General features: G+C 36.9%; 1 protein-coding gene across 2 annotated transcripts in view; it reads right to left on the bottom strand.

Moving 5' to 3' along the window:
- Positions 1-328: 328 nt before the first annotated feature.
- Positions 329-20874, bottom strand: part of PIH1D3 (PIH1 domain containing 3) — a 40707-nt gene continuing 20161 nt past the window's right edge. For both annotated transcript variants that reach the window (XM_003262162.2, XM_003262163.2), the window contains 2 exons: positions 5559-5644; positions 329-1397 (listed from right to left, as the gene is read on the bottom strand). In XM_003262162.2, coding sequence (XP_003262210.2) covers positions 1268-1397; positions 5559-5644 — 216 coding nt within the window. In that variant the 3' untranslated portion in view covers positions 329-1267. The remainder of the gene's footprint in view (positions 1398-5558; positions 5645-20874) is intronic.

The following is a 20874-nucleotide window of genomic DNA, read 5'->3' as shown; positions in this document are numbered from 1 at the left end:
ATCTAGTCACAAACTAGATGCTTGGTAGTTGTACATATATAATTAACTTTAGAAAATATCTGCTAGAGTATTTATTCCCTTAATAGTTCATATAGAAGTGATGAACATCTTTTCATTGTTCATCTTTTCAAACTTTACTCCTTGGTAACTCCACAGTTCTACAATAATGTGTGAAGCCAAGTCACACAAGCTTTATAATGTATTCATAAATAATTTGGAAATAAACATATGCAATACAGTATAGAAGAAGGAGGGACATTGAGACAATTCCTAAAATAGATATATCTATTTAAGAAGAAAGATAGGAAATGAGAGCAAACAGGATTTGTAAATGTGCCACACTTTTCTTTATATTTATTTTAAAGTCAAGGATTTCAACTGACTACATATACAGTACCCAAAAAGGCAATGCTAATAATCATTAGTGCATATAAAAAATGTTTTTAACCTAACTATATCCAAGCATTAAAAGCACAACTGAATAAGCCAAATAATACTGTGTGCACAAAAGTGTTCCTTACTCAAGTAAATATGCTGATAGTATGGTACATCAAACTATTTATTACCTGCATATTCCAGAACAATAGTGAGAGCCTAAATGGAGAACACTGTAAATCATTTGCTCAAATCAATGAAAAAGCAACCAAATAAAATTCTCTGGTAATAATAATGACCAACTGCTATGCAACTGATTGTATCACAGTGTAAGTGTAAATAATCAGTTTTTTAGACTACTGAAATAAGTGGACTAATTATTTCGTGATCATATTTCAATTATGTAATTGACCATGAAATATTCTAATTTTTTAACCTGTAAATATTCTACTCAGCTATCACTATAAAAATAGAATAGTTTCTTTACATAAGAAAACATATTTCCTTTTTTTGTTTCTTTTTTGAAACGGAGTAGCTGGGATTACAGGCACCTGCCACCACGCCCGGCTAATTTTCATATTTTTAGTAGAGACAGGGTGTCGCCATGTTGACCAGGCTGGTCTCAAACTCCTCACCTCAAGTGATCCGCCTGCCTCGGCCTCCCAAAGTGCTGGGATTACAGGCGTGAGCCACTGCGCCCGGCCAAGGAAACATATTTCCTAGCAGAGTAATAGAAATTACTGTAAATGGTCACAATATCACTAGAATTGAATTTTGTCCCTTTCAAAAATACGTCAGAATAATAAAGAGAATGTAGAAAACAATCATTTTTTCAAAGTTTTTTAATTGTTACCAATGCCATTTTACTACTTTTTATCTTTTTCATGCAATTTCAGAAGAAATTAGCAATATCTAACTCTCTTTTCATAGTCATACTGATTTCAAGAGTTTCAGTCTCTGGGACATAGAATGCTTTGGCACTGGCACATTCCACCAGCTCAGGAAGAGTTATCAGCAGCTTCCTAAAAAAACAACAACAAAATGAAACCTTAGCTTCCTAAAATGATGTATCACTTTCAATAAGACAATTGCAAACAACATATGCCACTAGAATGTTAGAAACCAACCCCCCCCCCAATATTTAGATAGTGTAAATATTGGATCAAAAATATGCCTAAATAACGCAAACAGTAACCAGTTTTTTTGGACTTAAAAATCCAAGCAGTTGTTTTGGCGCCCTTATTTTTCTCCGAATTGACCTCATTTTACATAGTCTCAGGCTATGTTTACAGGCATAGAAATAGAACTATGCAACTTTTAAGTTTGCTGGACAGATCTGTTGCCACTCATACTTATGTATAGATGCAATGTGGCCAACGGATACAAATTTGAGAATTGGAATGGCTCTATAACACTTCTGCTAACATAGATTTAAGCAGAGTCTCTACCACAGGTGTAGTTTTTGAAACTGAGGCTGGGAATGATTTCAATACCAAATCAATGAAAGTGCTTCTCTCTCCTTGCTTCTGATTCTTTCTACTATGCATTGACAAAAATTCCCTGTGATAGATTGCTAGGTTTATTTTGTGGTTTATAGTTCAGTTGCTGGATAGTTTTATGCTTTAGATGCATTGCTGGGATGAGACATCCACAATTCTGCCGTATTGGCATGAATCTAAATTATGCATGGGGTCAGCACATGCTGGTTTTGGAAGAAAATTAAATGCATGAAACACTTGTTACCTCGCATTTTCAGTAGAGAAGGTCTGAGTATCTCTATAAAAGGTGGACAGGATGCTCTTTTAGAAGGTATAATATCCAAATAAGTAAAGGAATATGGTATTTTTAGGGGCACTTATTGGGTTCTTGAATTGAGAACTAGTATGTATTTGAAAACAAAACCCTTGAAAATCAATTCCTTCCTTATTCCTTTGCAAAAACCTGAGTTCAGATGACTGGGTTCATTAAAAGTATTTATTACACATTTATGGAACCTGAAGGATAAATTTTCTGTGACTCTTGTTCCATTCCATGTGGGGTAGGGAAAACACTTCACCTGAATACGTTGCCATTAAGTGGCAATGCATTTTAATGTAGACTGTAATATTTGGCATCTCAGGAAAAAAAAGTGAGTGCAAAAGCCGTTTAGAGTCCATCCTTTGAAGCTATTTACAATATAGGTTGTGCTAGACTTAGATTTCCTTTATACTTTATTCTATAAATGATAATATATTCACTTTTAAAAGAAAGCAAAGCTTAGTATGGTAGCTTCATTGCACTAAAAGACAACTATAAATCAGCTGAAGAAGGAGTTCCAGTGATAATGTGCACTTCTTTGTCCAGAGAGAAATAAATTCAAAAGAGACAGTTAGTGGCCATTGGAATGATCCATCTACGCCTGCATTTCTGTGTAGTTCTAAGTAGTATGGCTTCACATAATAAAATGTTGAACAGTAGAACTGTACAACTGATTTAGGCTCTTAGGAGAAGGGAAATATTTTTGTCGTCTGTTTTACTGTCTTATTATCTATACTGAGATTTATATTTAAACAAAATAAAAATTCTCCAAATACTTATCCATGTACAATTCATGGAAGGACAGAAATGTATCTTATCTCGGTGCTCCCTTAGTGTCTAGTGGAAGACTTTATAAATGTTGAGTGAATAAATAAATGAATGAGTGAGTAAATAAATGAAGCAAGTATTCAGGTCACCACAAAATAACATTTGAATAATTACCATAGATTAGTACTGTAAGATATGAACAAACATTTAAACCCAATACCTCTACTTTTACATTGACAATGTATTTGCATTTTCAGAAGTTACAGTCTCGGCAGTGATCAAAGGTTCATCCAGCGTTAATTTTCATTAGAAATTAAATGCAAACAATAATACATGAATGTAAATACAAAAAAAATCTCTACAGTAAACTCAAGTTTAGAGACTTACATGCTTATATTTATATTAGAGAGTTTAAGTTGATGTTGCTCACAAGAGATTTAAGCAAAAGACATCCTGGTTCCCAGCATATTTGCATAATGAAATTTTTATCTTATATAATTAACAAAATTATTTGACTTACATATCTGGGTTAAAAACCTTTTTAAGGTTTACTGAAGGAGACATAACTATTTTCAAAGAAAGTGCACAAATAGCTACTGAGCTGCAACTCAACCATTTCATTTAGAAAACTTCCTTTTTAGGTATTAGTCTTTGAAAATCAGTCAATTCCCAATCTGAACTAAAGGAGCACAGCAAATGTGTGAGTAATCTAAAGCAGCACTCAACCAAAAATTAGCTTACATTTGTCTTTAGAATGTGTTATTATTATCACATTCAAGGTATTCATTTATGAAATTCTTAGAATTCACTTAGAAAAATAATGAAATCTCATATAAAGACTTAAGAGATCCTGGTAAATTATCCAATTTTCTCCGTCTTTCCTCCTCTCCATTTACTCCATGTTGGGTATCTACATGCCAAAACAACCAATTGAAAAAAGTGAAGAATTTGGTAAATTGCTTTATTTATTTTGGTAAATACCTGGGTTTTATTGATAATTCGAATGCAATTTACTATTGTTTGACAGAAACCACTGGTCAATTCAGTTAAAATAAATTCGCTTGTTTCTGCCTTATAGATACAAAAACAGAATGCCCTCTCAAATCTTTCTCGGATTGGATAAACATAGCGTTATATGATGTTAAAGTTAGAAACTAAAGAAAGTAGGTGTGAATATCAATAAACTCGAAAACAAGACACATTCCTGATAATGCAATTTCAGAGAAAAGCATGGCTCTAAAGGATTCTCAAGTATTTAGGAAGCATGATAAAAACCTTAATTATATCTTCTGTCTTCTATCTTAATTAAGCAGGTTTTCTTAAGAGATGGTACCTCTCTGCACTATGCATTTAATATATAAGTACATTATGATCCAAAGGACCTACTGTGTAGCCCATGTTCTATGTGGAAAAGTATATTTAACCCAAAATGTATCCTCACAGAACAAACATCTCATGTCATAAAAATTGTATTCAGTATTTCTGCTGTCTCCATCAATCCTTAGGTAGCTGCTATGGCTGTGCCGTCTTTACAGATATCCATCAGAATCCGCTAAATGAAAGTCTCACAGACAGTGAGAATGGCTAGGGAAACGGAAATTAACTCCATGGTGTGTAGACGTATGTGTGCTTTTAACAAGCTTGCAAATATCATGGAAGATTGTTCATCTAACCAATTTTCCTTGTAAAGGTTATGTGGAAGAGTAAATTCGTGTATCGAATGCAACAGAAAGGGTACAATACGCCTTGAAGTAAACAGCAGAAATAGTGAATATAATTTTTATAACATGAGATGATTGTTCTGTGAGGATCCATTTTTGAAATGATGTAAATAATGAGAAAACATTTGATACATATTTATCTGTAGACCATTTTGGGTTAAATGCATTTACTATAGAAGCCAAGATTAAGCTACATATGCATATTGGGTTGTTTACACATAGGAATCTTTTGTATGAGGGATCTCCTTGTCATTTTCTTGAAGTCCTAAGCTCAACAAAGGAGAATTGCAGGTACTGATAATGGAAGGAAGAAAATGTGCCAGCAACTGCCTGCCTCCCAAATCTAGTTTGAAATGTTCATGAGTTACAGAGTTAGGACCACTGCAATGAACCAGTATGTGCTCACTGCTCTATATCCAGATAAGATGTGCACAAAGCAGTGAGGTATTTAGATAGTAACTGATGGCAAGACCTTTTTGTTGATTTAAATGAAAACAATCAAATTTAACCTTACAGCCCCACAAAATGACAAAAGTGTAAAGATATTGCTTCCCTTATGTAATCAATGTACAAAAACCACATATAAGACTTACAACTTAATGGCATTTTCATTTCTAGTAATTTTTTCTGACAGATAAACTGTATCTGGGTGTCAAGAATTGTGTTTTGATAGCGTTAACCCACTCCAAATGTACGGATGCAAAGTAGAAAAAAGCCCAAGTATTTCCAAACATATTTATGTTTATATTAATGTAGATCAAACATTTGAACGATTAACAAAATTTTCCACTTTTCTTCAGACTTTAGGGGTGATACAAAATAACTGTACATTAAAAAATATTGACTGAAGACTCATTAATATTATAATACACTATTCCAGTTCTAAGTTTTACTCACTTCTGAGGAGTACGAAGGTCAAGGATTGTTTCCTGGACATCAATTTGAATATCAGAAGGGTTTGTATTTGGCAATTTAATTTTAGCCTGAAAGAGAAAATGAGAAGAAAAATACTGATATCTTAGAGAGCAATTAATTTGAAGAATGTAAGAATATATGGGGAAAAGAGACTAATATTTATTGTCAACTATGTGCCAGGCTATGCCCTATCTTTATGTCAATCTTGAGCAGCAGAGATTATTATCCCCATTTTACAGATGGAGAAACTACAACAGAGAAATTTAGTGAGTGGCCCAAGGGTAACCTCCTGTAATCTGACTAAGGTTTCTGGCTCCAAAGCTATACAGAAACACTTTGGTTACTTGACTGTAACCTTCATTTTCTGAAGGTACATAGCAGTATGCCTGTTAGAGTTGGGGACCTTCAACTGCCTTTATATCAGTTGGCAATTTGTATAAAAAAAGTTTAGCTCTCATGTTGGGTATGAGTTGGTGATGCCATCTTATAGTCTTCTGGCATAAATTTCCATACCACATTTTCTAGGGAGGTATGGGAGTTCAGGTGTTATGTTATCAAAACAAAAGAGAAATAACAATATGACTTCCACCTCTCCAAGAGGACAACTTATTGGTTTAGTAAGATTTCACTCTAAATGTTTCATCTCAATTACCATATGGCCCAGCAATTCCACTCCTGGGTATGTACCCAAGAGCACTGAAAACAGGTTTTCAAACAAAAACATGTACATAATGTTTTTGCTTATAGGAGCCCTATTCATAATAGTCAAAAGGTGTAAGCAACCCAAATGTGCATCAACTGATGAATGGAAAAAACAAAATGTGTTGTATCCATACAATGGAATATTATTCAGCCATAAAAAGGAATAAAGTACTGTTATATGGATGAATCCTGAAAACATTATGCTAAGTGAAAGAAACCAGGGACAAAATGTCACATATTATAGGATTCTATTTATATGAAATGTCCACAATAGGCAAATCTTTGTTTTGTTTTGTTTTGTTTTGTTTTGTTTTTTTGTGGGAGACGCAGTCCCGCTCTGTTGTCCAGGCTGGAGTACAGAGGGGCAATCTCGGCTCACTGCAACCTCTGCCTCCCAGGTTCAAGCAATTCTCCTGCCTCAGCCTCCAGAGTAGCTGGGACTATAGGTGCATGCCACCACGCTCGGCTAATTTTTTGTATTTTTAGTAGACGGGGTTTCCCCATGTTAGCCAGGATGGTATTGATCTCCTGAGCTTGTGATCTGCCCGCCTCAGCCTCCCAAAGTGCTGGAATTACAGGTGTAAGCCACCGCGCCCGGCCCACAATAGGCAAATCTATACAGACAGAAAAGAGATTGGTGGTTGCTAGGGGCTGGGGAAATGGAGAAGAGGGAAGTAACTGCTTAATGGGTATGGAGTTTCCTTTAGCGCTGATGAAAATGTTCTGGAATTAGATACTGGTGATGGTTGCACAACATCGTGAATATACTAAATGTCACTGATGGTAAATTTTATACTATGTGTATTTTTACCACAACACAAAGTCTATCTCTTACTCTCTACATGCTTTCTCTTTCTGATGGAAGTTGATGTCTACATATAGGATAGCATGGCATATGGTTTCCATAAACAAAGAAATGAAGAAAATGCAGCCTAAGGTTCAGGTAAATTATGAAGCTTTCTCTAAAATGAGATAGAAGACTTGAAATATTGGACATCTGGTGAATTCATGGCTCTAATGGCCAGAGGGAAAGCAGTAAGTTATGAGGAAAATACATATCAAATAAATAATGTGACAAATTGAGATTTCTTGTAAAAAGCTTAAAGTAGGCAGTTGTGTTTTTGCAATATAATGTGTTTGGAGCAATACATGCTTGTGAGTTATATTTTACTTTATTAAATCTGTATATAAACAAAGATTTGTAAATAGAGCTCTACAGGTGCTACTATCTAAATACTATAGCTAACATTTTCATTCAACAAAAAATTGCCTCCTAATTTATATTTTGAAAATTTGGATCTTCATAATCAGAGATGCTACAAGTGAGAGACATACGGTTCTCAGGGGGTAGTTACAGGTGCTCTGCCTCAAAGTAAATAGGCATTCTATTCGACAAAGAACGTCCCATCCATTTTTACTCTAATACTCAGGTCTGATAGTCAAATTGAGATCTTTAACGTCACATGTTAACTCATGTCACCTCAAAGAAGAGATACAAATATTTGTTTCTTTAGTCTGAAATGTTTAGAATTTTCATGGCAGAATATTATTTTTCCAGGGTTAAAATGCCAATTGAGAAAGGAAAAAATTATGACAAGCAAAATTTAGATACAATTTCTGGGTAGAACTTTAAAGTGGTTCTGAAAATCATTTGCTGTTCTAGTGAAGGGCAATTCAGAAACAACTCACTAATTTTTCTTCTTAAGGAAATTAAAATTATATACTACAGTGGTTTCAGAGAAGAGACAAGAGAAGGGACAAATTAGGTGGAATCGCACACATTAATATCTTGCAAGACAGAAGACTCAATGAGGAATCTTAACAGAAAAACAACTCCTGACATATGCATGAGATTTTTTCAGCAATACTTTAAAACAAATATCTGGAATACAGACATGGATATTAATTGACCTCTAACTGATTGCGCTCAAGACCTAACTTGTTAAACATTAGTAAATATAGGACGATGTCACTGACCAAACAATTTAAAGGGATTGATGTTCCTTTCTTTACATAGGGTGCAAATTGAATTTGTTTTAAAGAATAAGTTATTTTAATAGGTAAACTAAGGAAAACTTTAAAAATTCATTGGGAAACTTTTAACCTTTTGAGAACTCAACCTTTGGAATCAAACTTAGGTTTAAATTCTGTTTCTGTTACATTTTAAAAATTAATTATTTATTTTTGAGACAGGCTCTCACTCTGTCACCCAAGCTGGAGTGCAGTGGTGTGATCACGGATTACTGCAGTCTCGACCTCCTGGGCTCAAGCAATTCTCCCGACTCAGCATCCTGAGTGTCTGGGACCACAGGTGCGCACCACCACACCTGGCTAATTTATTTTTATTTTTATTTTTGTAGAGAGGGGTCTTGTTATATTGCTCGGGCTGGTCTCAAATTCCCGGGCTCAAGTGATCCTCCCATCTTGGCCTCCCAAAGTGCTGGGATTACAAGTGTAAGCCACCATGCCCAGCCCCTTATTATTTATTGTTTACTGGTCATCTATTATTGCATAACAAATTATACCTCCCCCCAATTTATAACTCAAAACAACAATAAACATTTATTATCCCACGTTTTCGTGCATGAGGAATTTGGAAATGGCTTAGCTAGATGGTCTGGCTTAGGCTCTATTATGAGACTGTAGTCAAGATGTTGGCTGTGGCTGTAGACATCTGAAGGTTTGACTAGGGCTAGGGGATCTGTGTCTAAGATAGTTCACTCACATGGCTGTTTGTAAGGGGCCTCAGCTCTTCACCACATGGACTTCTCCACAGTGTTGCTTGAGTGTCCTTAGGATACAACAGCTGTATTCTCCCCAGAGTAAAGGATCCAAAAGATGAAGGCAGAAGCAATGCCTTTTTTAGAATGTAGCCTCATAGATTATACTTTTTCATTAAAAAAAATCTTATTAGTTATACAGGTCAGCCCTACTCAATATGGGAGGGGGCTACACAAAGAGAAGAATATCTGGAGGTGAGAATTATTGGGTGCCATGCTGGAAGCTGGTTACCCCAGTATCCATCACTAACTTTATTTCAAATATCTGCCTTCTGTCCTTATAAATAAAAAGTAACAGGAAAAAAGCCCATAATTTAAGGTTTGTGAGATCCCTACTTCCCACTTTCAGCTTCTCTTCAGGCAAGTAGTAAAAACTACTCAGTCTCTCTCTGGGAATTTACTTCGAGGCTTCCCTCAAGAGAGGTAAAGGAAGGTTAAAGTGCTTGCAAATTGTTTTCCTCGGCCTTCATTTATTGTCCTCTATGTGCTGTGAGAGAGCTGACTTACTAGGGGAGTCATTATTGAGTGATTATTATTGTGAGTTTCAAATCTCTTCTTTCCTGTCGTGTTTTTATGAGAGATGTATATGACAAGATGGTTCCTGAAAGGTCATATTCCTATAATTTGTAAGTGATGAACAGGCTTCTCAGCTCCTCAGATAAATGTCTATGATCATATTATAAGATGTTTGAAAATTGACAAGAGAAGTCCAAATAGTAGGTGTTCCATGGAGGTCATCCATTCTAGGTTTCCTCTTGAACTGTCACTTCATCACCACGATGAGAAGAATAAGTAAAAAACATCTTATATGTAACTTGACCAGCACTATTTACTGATATTTCAGTGAAGCTGCTTCACTGAAGGGTTTGGACTGACACTTTGGAAGATATTCTAAATTAATTTATTTGTGGGTTCTAGATATTATAAGAATATTTCCATTTGACAGAAATACAGCAACCACTCCTTGCACATTTGATTCTTAGGAAAGAAGGCTATTTGAGTTCCCATTTGAAACTTAACAATATTAGGAAATTCTGATTAACAGAAAAAGTTTGGGTAGATTTCATTCTGAATTGCTTCAACTATTTAATTTCCCATTGTTTAACTATAGAAACATGTATGAGATGTTTTTTTCCACTGCAGCCATATTAAGTATTTTATAAAAACTCTCATGAAGAATGATAATCTATAGGAACATTTTAAAAAATTAAAGGTATTAGATCTCTGCTTTGAAATTATAAAGAGATTTACCTCTGAACTATAAAAATATAGAGGTATGTATTGTACAAAACTAGGGCAAAGGCCCAATAGGTCATGTTTTCAAATTGTTGGATAAATTTCAATAATGCTACCATTTTGAAACAGTCCAGTACTATATTGCCACACCTGTCTTTTTAAAAATGCTTCATAGATGCATACCTCCTCTCCATCACAGGAGTCAAGAGTAAGCTCAACTCACTCTGTAGTAAGAACATTCATCTACAGACATCCATATCTCCATTGGCACTCACCTTCTTCCCCAAAATAATCACAGCCTCACCACCACTACCTGTCTTGAGACCACCAGAACTAAATTCATTATGCTTTTAACTCTATTTGTCAATAACCATAAGAAGTCTCAGACTCCCAAATCATTGCTTATCACATAACTACCATATGGATCTTCATATCTCCTATTATGTCTCCATTTTCCATTCCTCATCAAATCCTGAGCCTTTTCCATTAGGTCCTCTGGAATACATAGTACATCATCCCTTATCTCTTAAGCCTCTTTGAATATTCTCAACTTCTTAATCTAACTGAAATCTGGATCTCCCCGATTACACTGCTTCCCCTATAGTCTTCTCAGTTGGCGCCAGTTTTTTTTCCCTCCTATTTCCTTTATAACACTGGGCCTGTCCCTTTCTTCCAGTTAAAAAAAAAAACTCATGTCCTCCATTATGCTAAGTGAAAAATGCCAGACACAGAAAGAAAAATACTGCATGACCTCTCTTAAATGTGGAACCTAAAAAATATCTATTACATATAAATAGAGAGAAGAACGGTGGTTACTAGAGGTGGAGTGGGAGATGAAGAGATGCAGGTCAAAGGGTACAAACTTGGGTTATTTAGCATGAATAAATCTAGAGCTCTAAGGTACAGCATGAGGACTATAGTTAATATTATACCAAGTAGTGGAAATCTTCTAAGAGAGTAGATTTTAGGTGCTCTTACACCCCACATACACAGAAGATACTACCTGAGATGATAAATATATTAATTAGCTTGAATGTAGTAATCACTTTACTGAGAATATGTATATCAAAACATCATGTTGTACACCTAAAACATATACAACGTAAAAACTCATGTTCTTACACGATACCACCTATTACCCATCTTGTTGGAATCGTTTACTACTTCCTGGGACACTTCCCCTGATTTCTCTAAGAATAGTTACTTGTTCTTTACTGATATTTCTAAGATTACCTCCTGTCTTAAATCTTGGCGTTTTAAATATTCACTTAGATTAACCTTTCTAGTCTGGGTGTGGTGTGCACACCTATAATCCCAGCGCTTTGGGAGGCTAAGATGGGCAGATCACTTGCGCTCAGGAGTTCAAGACCAGCCTGGGCAACATGGCGAAACCCTGTCTCTACAAAAAATACAAAAGTAGCTGGGCATGGTGGTGCGCGCCTGTACTCCTAGTTGCTTGGGAGGCTGGGGTGGGAGGATCACTTGAGTCCAGGAGGTCAAGGCTGCAGTGAGCCAAGGCTCACTTGCAGTGAGCAGAGATCACACCATTACACTCCAGCCTGGGCGACTCCGTCTCAAAAAAAAAAAAAAAAAAAAAAGTAAATCAGACCACATCACCTCTTTGCTTACAGCCCTCAATGGCTTCCTGTTCCACTTACAGAACAAAATCCAAACTCCTTATCTTAAAAGTAGGGAAGGGCCCCGTCTGATCTGACCCTTACCTACTTTTACAGTTTCATCCAATGTGACACTTTCTTCCTTGTTTGTTATGTTCTGCTTATCCTGGCCTTCTTTTTGATCCTTCAATATGCCAAGTTATTTCCCGATTCCTTGTTATTCATTCCACCTGGGTATTCAACCTAGTCCCTCAGATAATGAAATTTTACTTCTTCCTTTCCAATCATTTTAACCTATTTCTTGTTTAATTGCATGTTAGTACCTCCAGAACTATATTATGCAATAATAGTGAATACTGAACTTTATTTCTTATTTCTCACTTTAAATTTTTAAAAATTAAAAAAATATGAGTATGTAATAGAGATACACTATTCAGCCATTAAAAAAAGAGATCCTGTCATTTGAAACAACATGGATGAAACTGGAGATCATTATGTTACATGAAATAAGCCAGGCACAGAAAGATAAACATCACACTTTCTCACTTATTTGTGGGATCTAAAAATCAAAACAATTGAACTCATGGACATAGGGAGTAGAAGGATGGTTACCAGAGAATGGGAGGGGTCATTGAGGGAGGGGAAGTGTGGGGTTGGTTAATGGGAACAAAAATATAAATTTCTCACTTTAATTGGAATGGTTCTAGTGTTTCTTCATTTGGTTAGATACTGACTTTTGGTGTATGTGTTAAGGATCTGTTCATCTATTCTTATTTTAAGAGTTCTAAGTAAGAATAGATGATGAATTTAATCGAATGCCTCTTTACCATTTGTGAAGATCATATGATTTTTTAGTTTTTATCTATTGGTAAATTGTATTAGCAAGTTTCTTAATATGGAACCATCCTTGCATTCATTCATTCATTTAATCAACAAATATTTGTTGAGTGCCTATGATTTGCCACTAAGTATTTTATGAAAACTCTCATTAACAATGATAAGCTATAGGAAAATGAAAAAAAATTAAAGGTGATGGGTCTCTGTTTTGAAATTATAAAAATATTTACCTCTGAAGTATAAAAATGTAGAGGTGTGTATTGTCCAAAACTAGGGTGAAAAACCAGTAGGTCATCTTTTTAAATTGATGGATAAATTTCTTTTTTTTCCTTTTGTTTTTTGAGACAAGATCTCACTCTGTTGCCCAGGCTAGGGTGCAGTGGTGCAATCTTGGCTCACTGCAACCTCCACCTCCCGGATTCCAGTGATTCTCCCATCTCACCTTCCTGAATAGCTGGGATTACAGGTGCATGCCACCACACCTGGCTAATTTTTGTATTTTTTCTAGAGATGTGGTTTCACCATGTTGGTCAGGCTGGTCTCAAACTCGTGACGTGAAGTGATCCACCCACCTTGGCCTCCCAAAGTGCCAGGATTACATACGTAAGCCACTGTGTCTGGCCAGATGGATACATTTTGATAATGCTACCACTTTGAAACAGTCCAGTACTATATTACCATACCTGTCTTTTTAAAAATAGTTCATAGATGCATGACTCCTCTCCCATCACAGGAGTCAAGAGTCCTCAGAGGCCTCTTGTGGCTTTCCACAACTTATTGTCCCATATTTTTATGGCCAGTTCATGCAGGCACCCCATAAGCCTTTTTCCCAACATATTACCATACCTGTCTTTTTAAAAATAGTTCATAGATGCATGACTCCTCTCCCATCACAGGAATCAAGAGGTACTGTTCTAAGTATAGAGGATAGACAGTAAACAAAACATAAACATCACTGCCTTCACAGAGCTTACCTTATTGTGGAAGAGATAAATAAAATAAACACATAAATTGTATTGTACATTAGAAGGTGAAAATGCTCTGAGGAGAAAAGGAGGAGGAAGTGATAGGGCATACTAGAGTTGGTGGTGGCTGAAATTTTTAATAGTGTGGTCACGAAAGCCTTCACTAAGAAGGCAATATTTGAGCAGACACCTGAAAGAGATGAGGAAGTGAGGTTCCAATGTTATTAAGGGTGTTGTTGTTGTTGTTGTTGTTGTTGTTGTTGTTGTTTGAGACAGGGTCTTGCTCTGTCACCCAGGCTGGGTGACAATCGGGAAATAACTTGGCATATTGAAGGATCAAAAAGAAGGCCAGGATAAGCAGAACATAACAAACAAGGAAGAAAGTGTCACATTGGATGAAACTGTAAAAGTAGGTAAGGGTCAGATCAGACGGGGCCCTTCCCTACTTTTAAGATAAGGAGTTTGGATTTTGTTCTGTAAGTGGAACAGGAAGCCATTGAGGGCTGTAAGCAAAGAGGTGATGTGGTCTGATTTACTTTTTTTTTTTTTTTTTTTTGAGACGGAGTCGCCCAGGCTGGAGTGTAATGGCGTGATCTCTGCTCACTGCAACTGCTGCCTCCCAGGTTCAAACAATTCTCCTACCTCAGCCTCCCAAGTAGCTGGGACTACAGAAGTGCACCACCATGCTCGGCTAATTTTTGTGTTTTTAGTAGAGGCAGGGTTTCGCCATGTTGGCCAGGCTAGTCTCGAACTCCTGATCTCAGGTGATCCACCCGCCTCGGCCTCCCAAAGTGCTGGGATTACAGGTGTGAGCCACTGTGCCTGGCCTTGATTTACTTTTAAAAAGGATCTCTTACACTCTGTGTGGAAAGGCTATAGGGAATGAAGAGTCAAAGCAGGGAGATAATGTCATTAGAGACTCGTAATGGTCCAGATAGAGATGATGATGGTTAGTAACATGATAGCAATTGCAGTGGTAATGAAAATTAGATGGATTTAGAATATATTTTGAAGGTACAGCCAGTAATACTTGCTGATGGATTAGACGTGAAGTATAAAGGAAAGAGGAATGATGGATGATTTAGGTTTTTAGCTTGAGCAACTGGGTGAATGTTATTGCCACAAAGAAGATGAATGAGAAAAAGGTTTATGGAAGACAATTAAGAGTTCTGTTTTAAACATGTTAGGTTTGAGTTGTCTATTAAACAAGTAAGAGATGCCAAGTAAATAGTTATATGAGGCCGGGCATGGTGGCTCACACCTGTAATCCCAGCACTTTGAGAGGCCGAGGCGGGCAAATCATGAGGTAAGGAGATCGAGACCATCCTGGCTAACACGGTGAAATCCCGTCTCTACTAAAAATACAAAAAATTAGCCAGGCATGGTGGCGGGCGCCTGTAGTCCCAGCTACTCCGGAGGCTGAGGCAGGAGAATGGTGTGAACCCGGGAGTCGGAGCTTGCGGTGAGCGGAGACCGCGCTACTGCACTCCAGCCTGGGTGACAGAGCGAGAGTTAAGAGTTATATGAATCCAAAGCCCATGGGAGAGTTCAGGACTAGAGAGATAAATGATATTTAAAGCTATGAGACTAGGTGAAAAGAGAATAGGTAGAGAAAAAAAAGACATAGGTCAAATCTCCAGAGAACTTAAGGCAGAATAGGAAAAGCCAGTGACTTGCGAGTGAAAGAGAGGAGGAATGCCTAGTGATTTCGGAAGAAAAGAGTGAAGTCTTTCCTCACTCCTCAGTGAGAATGGGGTCATTAAAGTAAAGAGAAAACTGTGTTTCAAGGAGAGAGCAGTCCGGGTGCGGTGGCTCATGCCTGTAATCTCAGCACTTTGAAAGGCTGAGGCAGGCAGATCACTTGAGGCCAGGAGGTGGAGACCAGCCTGGGAACCTCGTCTCTACTAAAAATACGAAAATTAGCCAGGCGTAGTGGCGCGTGCCTGTTGTCCTAGGTACTCAGGAGGTTGAGGTAGGAGAACAGCTTGAACCCAGAAGGTGGAGTTTGCAGTGAGCCAAGATCACATCATTGTACTCCAGCCTCAGCGACAGAGCGGGAATCTGTCTCAAAAAAAAAAAAAAAAAAAAAAAAAAAGAGTAGTCAACAGGGTGGAATGCTGCTGAGTAGCAGCACCCTCATATCTTCAATCCCTCTTTATCTAACCAGTGTTTTTAAACTAGAGGAAAGCAATATGGGCATTTTGTGTAAGACAATTCTTCATTCTTGAGGACTATACCTCTTATTGCAAGATTTACGGCAACCCTGGCCCTGAATACTAAATGACAATAATATCCTGTAATCAGCTGGGCATAGTGGCCCATGCCTGTAATGCCAGCACTTTGGAAGGCCGAGGTGAGAGAATTGCTTGATCCCAGGAGTTTGAGACCAGTTTGGGCAACATAATGAGACCCTGTCTCTACAAAAAATAAAAAACAAAAATTAGCAGGGCATTGTGGCGCATGCCTGTAGTCCTAGCTACCAGAGAGGCTGAAGTGGAAGGATCGCTTGAACCCAGGAGGTTGAGGCTGCAGTGAACTGAGATCAAGCCACTACGTTCCAGCCTGGGTGACAGAGCAAGACCTTATCTCAAAAAAACAAAAAATTCTGTAATCATTGTGACAACCAAAAATGCCCCCACCTAGGGGCCCATACCATGACTACTTTTTTTTTTTTAGTTTGTTCATTAGCTCTAGTGACACACAGTAGGAACTAAATATTACATGGATGAATGCATGCATTCTTGTCATCAGCTAAAATGCATACATAAATCTCTCCTGTCTTAAAAAAACTCCCCTAAATCCTGCCTCCTTCTCAAAAATCATTTCCTCATTCTCCTCTTCACCACTAAACTTCCTCAAAGAACAATCTATATTTGCTGGCTTCTCTTCCTCACTTCCTCTTCACTTCTCAGCTTTCTTCAATCTGGTGTTGGCCATGCCACTGAAGCTGCTCTCTTCCAAAGATCACCAAAGACTTCTTAACTGACAAATCTCAAATTTCCTTCTGCATCCTAATCCTGCTTGACAGCAGCAGTTACTACTATGGTTTCCCTCCCATCTCTGAATATCCTTCTCAGTTCCTCTACCTTTATTCATCCCTCAAGTATTGGTAATTTCCAAGGTCAATCTGTGAATCTGCTTGCATGGAATCAGGAGATTCTGCCAGGTCCAGCTCAAGGATTCCAGACCATGTGATTCAGATATTTTGATGAAACCTCCAAATGACATCATCAAAATGTAAAATTACTGCTACATATATGAAGTAATATGTGTATGACATCCTTTACCTTTATTCCATCCTTGACCATAGCCTATTTCAAACACACACACACTCTTTCTTTCAATTTTTCTCCATCTTATTATGATGGACTTTTATCATCAACTCTACTAATTTTGGTATTGCTTAAAATTTTACATATATATTACTTTCATAATCAGAAGTATACTGTCTATATGATTAGATTAGCTTTTAAGGAAGTACTTGTTACCATGTCTCACAACCACCATCACTATGAAGGAGTGTTATGACATTAACTATAAATGTATATATTATGAATATATTACTGAGACAACTATTAGAAATTTAAGTGAAGGTTTACTGTGCTGCCTGGAACTGACAATAAGGAATCATAATACAGATCAAATATCCTTCCCTCTGCCACATGGTCTGGTATACAACCAATCAAACAAGGTTAACATAATCAGGAAGCCTACCAAAAAAAACTAGGTCCATCCTCTAGAGTGGAATAGAATGGAAAACAAAATCTATTTCATTATCAAGCAGCCAAATACATTTTTTCATTAAAAGTAAACAAATATAGGCTAGGCACAGTGCCTCACGCCTGTAATCCCAGCACTTTGGGAGGCCGACAGGTGGATCACCTGGGGTCAGGAGTTCGAGACCAGCCTGGCCAACATGGTGAAACCCCATCTCTACTAAAAATACAAAAATTAGCCGGGCTTGGTGGTGCATGCCTGGAATCCCAACTACTCGGGAGGCTGAGGCAGGAGAATTGTTTGAATCTGGGAGGCCGAAGCTATAGTGAGTTGAGGCTGCATTCCAGCCTGGGTAACAAAGTGAGCCTCTGTCTCAAAAAAAAAAAAAATAAATAAAAAAATAAAAAAAAGAAAAAAGTAAACAAATATAACTGTTTTAACCTTAAGAAAGAAATCAGGATTTGAAGAGCAGACCATTCAGGAAGCAAGTGAATTCTTAGAGGATGAGCAAATACTTTGCTCAAAATGATTGATAGCACTTTCTGAGATAAATATGTATGATAAACCTGTGACTCCTGGTTGTGTCTGTCTGCCAGATGGTGACTGACTTCTATCCCATCCCTGACTCTCATCCCATTCTCAGTGAGATTTAAAGATGGGGGAAGAATCGTATCCTAGGGAGTAGGTGATGTTGGGAAAAAATAGGCTTAGTGGCTTGTTTCTTGGGTCATATCAGAATGTCCCCTTATCAATATAGATCTATCAAAATAAAACATCAAAATATGTGTTCATTCTAGGTAAAAGAGCATCAAGCTATCTGCAAGCTGCCTTTCCCCTCTTCTAGAACAAACAAAGGGTAATTTGGCAGAATACCAATAACCCTAGCCCCATTCATTTTTGGATTTTGGCACCATGGGTGAAAATGAGAATCTGCTGACCTATTTTTCCAATACACCCATCTCATTTCCTGCCACAAATAATCCTATGGAGAATTAGGGTATCTTGCTACATATTTTTGTACCTATAGTTCCTTTTTCCATACTCCTCAACTGGCACCCAAGAGGTCCAGTACTTCAGTCAGTCTGGCAATAACCAGTAGTCAGTAATAGCAAAACTGCAATTACTTTTGCACCAACCTAATAGCACACCCATTACAGTGAGAGCTTTGGGGAGAGGGATGGAGAATATAGGTAGAGGATAAAAAGAAAAACAAAAAACCAAAACAAAATGAAATAAGCTAGGGCCTTCCACTCGTGGGGTTTAAAGAAAAGCATATATGTCACCAAGGAAAAAGAAGCCCTCTAGATTTCTTATTATTCTTCCATTAATGTATATGAGTATTTGAAATCTTTTAAGCCTGGCCTTAGTTTATCAACTGTAATATCAGGATGAGAAATTAGATCAGCATCTTTCAAACTGTGTTCCAAGGAGCCTCAGCCATTCTCCTAAGAGCTGCCTCATGGGTGATAGTACCTTTTTAAACAAGGCAGTGGTACTTTTTACGTTTACTACACTGGGCTTACTCATAGAATTTTATTTGGAAAAAAAAAAGCTTGAGAGCCAGAAACAAAACAAAACAAACCTGTAAACCACTGGCTAGCTCTAGCTCTAAAATACCTAAATATAGATTAAGGCAAGGGAAACTTGGTGGCTACAAACTCAGGAGTAAAGCAGTTGCAGAGGATAACAATAGGGCAGGGAGTATTTGGATAATGGGGCTCTTTGGGTTTGAGGTTCGAAGCTGAAGACATTCCTAATTCATAATTTTGTTTAGGACCGTCGCTTTGATTTAGGATTCATAAATCTTGCTTTCTTATTTGGAGTCTGGGGAGGGTAAAGGAAAGGATGGTCTTTGTGAATTTTTAAACCCAAATCACTTTTTGTACGTAAACAGATTGTACTCCTATTGCCTTATTCGGTTTAAGTAAGGGTTATTTCTTAAAGTTTTTGGATTGGATTGTTACATATAGATCAGGTCCAGGACACAAATAACATATTTAGGCAATTCTCAGGTACAATTTTCCCCACATTTTAATGTTTCTGATATTGAGATGAACTGCACAGTCAATGGTGGTATAATATGGTATTATATCTATTTTCCTCTGAAACATTGTTATTGTTAAATAAATGGCACATTTACAATTTTATGATGTCTTAGATTCAAGGAAACACCATATTATCAAGAAGAATGATAAGCATCTACATTTGAGCAAGAAATACTTGAGATGGGCTCAACAACCTATTTACTCTGAGTCTTGTCAGTGGAGTAAGCAATGACAGTGGATGTCATCATTAGTATGCCTACAGGATAACATTCAAGCTACAAATAAAAGCTACAAGCTTTTATCTTTTCTGAGAGTCAGCTTACTAGTCCATTATTACCTACACTTACTCTTTATTCTTGTTATATTCTCTGGTTACTCAAATATGCCATGCTATTTCATGCCTGGATACCTATGTGCTCTTACCTCTGCTTGGAATGCCCTTCATAGAATGTTGTCCACTGTAGAAATATTATCCACTTGAAGTTGATCCCTTCCTGCTTTATGTCACTATGTACCTGAACCTGATATATGTCTTTATTTTTCTATCTTTAATTTTTATGGGTACATAATAGGAAAATATATTTATGGGGTGCATGAGATATTTTGATACAGGCATACAGTGTATAATAATTACATCGGGGTAAATGGGGTGGGTTTGTATCACCTAAATCATTCACCATTTCTTTGTGTTATGAACATTCCAATTGTACTCCCTCAGTTACTCTAAAATGTACAACAAATTATTGCTGACTGTTATCCTTCTGTTGTACTATCAAATACTAGATTGTATTTATTGTATCTAACTCTATTTTTGTACCCATTAACTATCCCCACATTTCCAACCCCCACTGCCCACTACCCTTCCCAGTCTCTGGTAACCATCATTCTGTTCATGGTATATGCCTCTAAATATGTACTTACCATACTGAACTGCAGTGATTTATTAGGTGTCAATCTCCTTTACTGTAAATTCCTTGAGGACAATTAATTGTTTATCATTTATTTTTGTATCTCTAGTACTTAGGACAGTCCCTGGTATGTAGTAACATTCACTAAGTATTTAAAGATTTAATAAATGAAGAAGCAAAGAGAAATAAATGAAAGAAAAAGGAACAGTATACACGTGACAAAGTGCCACGGTATCAACAAATGTGTTATTTGCTGCTGCCTTTCAGTGGTGTCCATGACTTATCCCAACCTTCTGAACTTCTAGTAGACTTATAATTGTTTACAGTGAGTTTAATTCTTAATAATAAAATTGGTTCATTTATGTTAGTTTTGTCTCCCCAGTTGATTATAAATTCATTTGAGAGAAATATCAAGTCTTCTGTATATACTTATTGAGTTTTAGATAAACCATATATTCCTATTATGAGGTATGATTTAGTTTCCGAGATTCT

The sequence above is a fragment of the Nomascus leucogenys genome, chromosome X (assembly GCF_006542625.1).
Source record: "Nomascus leucogenys isolate Asia chromosome X, Asia_NLE_v1, whole genome shotgun sequence".
Classification (NCBI taxonomy): Eukaryota; Metazoa; Chordata; class Mammalia; order Primates; family Hylobatidae; genus Nomascus; species Nomascus leucogenys.
The sequence above is the reverse complement of the archived record's forward strand: the minus strand, read 5'-3'. Positions and strand labels throughout refer to the sequence as shown.